The sequence below is a fragment of the Gadus chalcogrammus genome, chromosome 3, assembly GCF_026213295.1.
Source record: "Gadus chalcogrammus isolate NIFS_2021 chromosome 3, NIFS_Gcha_1.0, whole genome shotgun sequence".
NCBI classification, from domain to species: Eukaryota; Metazoa; Chordata; class Actinopteri; order Gadiformes; family Gadidae; genus Gadus; species Gadus chalcogrammus.
This window is the reverse complement of record NC_079414.1, coordinates 20,100,359-20,102,858: the sequence shown is the minus strand read 5'-3', so window position 1 is coordinate 20,102,858 and position 2,500 is coordinate 20,100,359. Positions and strand designations below refer to the sequence as shown.

At 42.0% G+C, this 2,500-nt stretch overlaps 1 protein-coding gene across 1 annotated transcript in view; it reads right to left on the bottom strand.

Moving 5' to 3' along the window:
- Positions 1 to 2,500, bottom strand: part of LOC130380080 (cAMP-specific 3',5'-cyclic phosphodiesterase 4B-like) — a 22,708-nt gene that overhangs the window by 5,173 nt on the left and 15,035 nt on the right. The window contains exons 15-16 of the mRNA XM_056587264.1: positions 2,339 to 2,438; positions 112 to 266 (exon numbers count right to left, since the gene is read on the bottom strand). Coding sequence (XP_056443239.1) covers positions 112 to 266; positions 2,339 to 2,438 — 255 coding nt within the window. The remainder of the gene's footprint in view (positions 1 to 111; positions 267 to 2,338; positions 2,439 to 2,500) is intronic.

The following is a 2,500-nucleotide window of genomic DNA, read 5'->3' as shown; positions in this document are numbered from 1 at the left end:
GGAGCCTTCTCACCGCCACGACTGGAGCCCAATCGCAGTGTTCCATTGTGTTTATTCCCAGACCGACGGCGGGAGCGGGGTGTGTGCGGACGGGGCCGGGCGTGGACGCACCATGTCAATGACGAGCTTGCGGAGGCTCTGGCGCTGCCGCTTGTTGAGGTTCTGGAAGATGTCACAGTTGTCCTGGTGCAGGAGCTTGAAGCCCACGGCCAGGTGATGGTTCTCCAGCACCGACTCGTCGTTGTACATGAGGGCCAGCTCCGAGTCTGCAGAGGAGGTTGGGTCAACGTACAAACACAGTGGTAGGTACTAGTCTATATGCCACATGGCAGCACACACACTCTTGACGTGGTTCATGAGATCTTCAGGTAATCGTTTTTGCTATCCATGTGCTAATTTTTCTGTTTTGTTTTTTATTGCCTTAGCTTTATGATTTATTCTATTTTTATATTTTTACATTCATTTGAGTAGAACAACAGGAATAATTGAGTGGGTTAGGCTGTTGGAATTCGAGACTTTTGGGATCCAAAGACTTATAGGCATCTCTTCCAGGGCCTAAGCCTCATCGGCTCATTACAAATGCATCAATAATTTTTTTTACTGTTAGTCCCTTTCTATAAAAACGTCTGCTAAATTACTCAAATGTAAATATATCAAATTGGGTGCCTGTGTGTGCGTGCATGTGTGCGTGTGTGTATGTACGTGCGCCCATGTGTGTGTGTGTGTGTGTGTTTACGTCTGCGAGTGCATGCTTATGGGTGTGTGTTTGTGTGCGTGCGTGCACCCATAGGTGCATGTTCAGCATTCTGATAATAAAGTCAGAATACTTGGATAAAATCTGAATTCTGATAATTAAATCCAGCATTAAAGGTTCATTTAAGAAGGTTCTGACCAGTCATTTGTCGCCTGGTCGCGATGTCGAGGTTTTTTTAAAGTAGTTCACTAGCGTGCAATAATTTGCAATGTCAGAATTCTGAGAATTTAGTCAGCATTCAGATTTTCCCAGAATTCTCTGACACTGCAAATTAAAGTGCTACTACTAGAGAACTACTTTCAGCGTGACTGGAGAGAACTTCCTTAAATTAACCTTCAATGCTAGATTTGCATGAACGCTTTTGTGTGAATTAGTTTGGTTCTCTTTCAGGGAAGCCTGAAGTGGGAGTTTCCTGGGGCTTGCCCCATGAATTCAACCCATGCACACGCTTACACGCCACACTTCGTATTTCTCACGCAGAGAAATTGCAGGATAGCGCCCACCAATTTGGGCAGCTATTTAACAGTGTTACAGGTAGGAATCAAATGTGTTTCCCGTACGTAAGGGTAACCAGACGTCCTCTTTTGCCCGGACATGCCCTTTTTGAGACACTTTTAAAAAAAGTTTTGCGGAACTTCAAAATCGTCCAGGATTTTATTAAAGCCTCATACATGTTCACATTGAATTTGCGTTGCATTTCTCTGGGTTGTTAACAAACTAGTTAGGCTACGCCCTCCCCTACTCAGTTCTGTTCGCTTTGCATTGGTGGAAGTGAGTAGGGGGAGTGGTTAAGTAGAGCCTTCAGATTGGACGGTTTGACTTACTCAGTTACCGTCGTGTTTTGTATTTATTTTTTTACCCTTATTGTTTTATAGGGACAAACATTAACAAATTTCTCCTACAGGGGATTGATAAAGTTCTATCTAGACTATTGAACAGAAAGAAACACTTGGTCATACTTTACACACATTACCACAGCATTGGCCTAATGCAACAGATATATTTTCAGCATTGGACTGAATGCCACATAAATATTTAATTATGTTTTTGCACGTTTGCAACGTTTAAAAGTTCAGGGTATAAAGTTCAAGTATGTGCCTCTACTTGTATTGCTTAAGCCAATAGCCTTTTGAGGCAGTGTTTTTTCTGAATATTAGTGTTAAGGGCCAATAATGCTTACTATCATACGTTAGTTACCAGTTCTGTGGACACATTTGTTTGCAGTCACATGTAAATAACATCTTATGATGGTGTAGCCATGCATGTTGTTTCATTGTTAATATGTCAATTTGTTTTTTATTGAAAATACTTTGTATAGATGAATTATCCCCAAACTTGCGGTAAGAGTGTAACGTTTTCAACTCTGTTCCTTGGTAGAACCTACTTACAGTAAAATTCACTTCTGATGGAAATAAAAAGACATGTATGAAAAACACTTTTCTTGTCTATTTTTACTATTATTTTGTTTAAAATGTATGCATATAATAAAAAAATATATAGCGTATATAAAAGATGAGTGGCTGGTGGGCAAAAAAGTTAATTTCCATCTCTGGTGTGCATGTTTGTGAGTGTCTGTGCGCTCACTGGTGCTGATGAGGAACTGGTTGGAGACCCCAGGGTGGTCTACGTCGTGGATGGCCGCAGCGAACAGGGCAGCCAGGACCTCCAGATCAGTGAAGACCGCCTGAGGGGACAGGAGAAGGATCATGATGAACCACGAACAGCGGTGATGAGGAGACTTTGGAG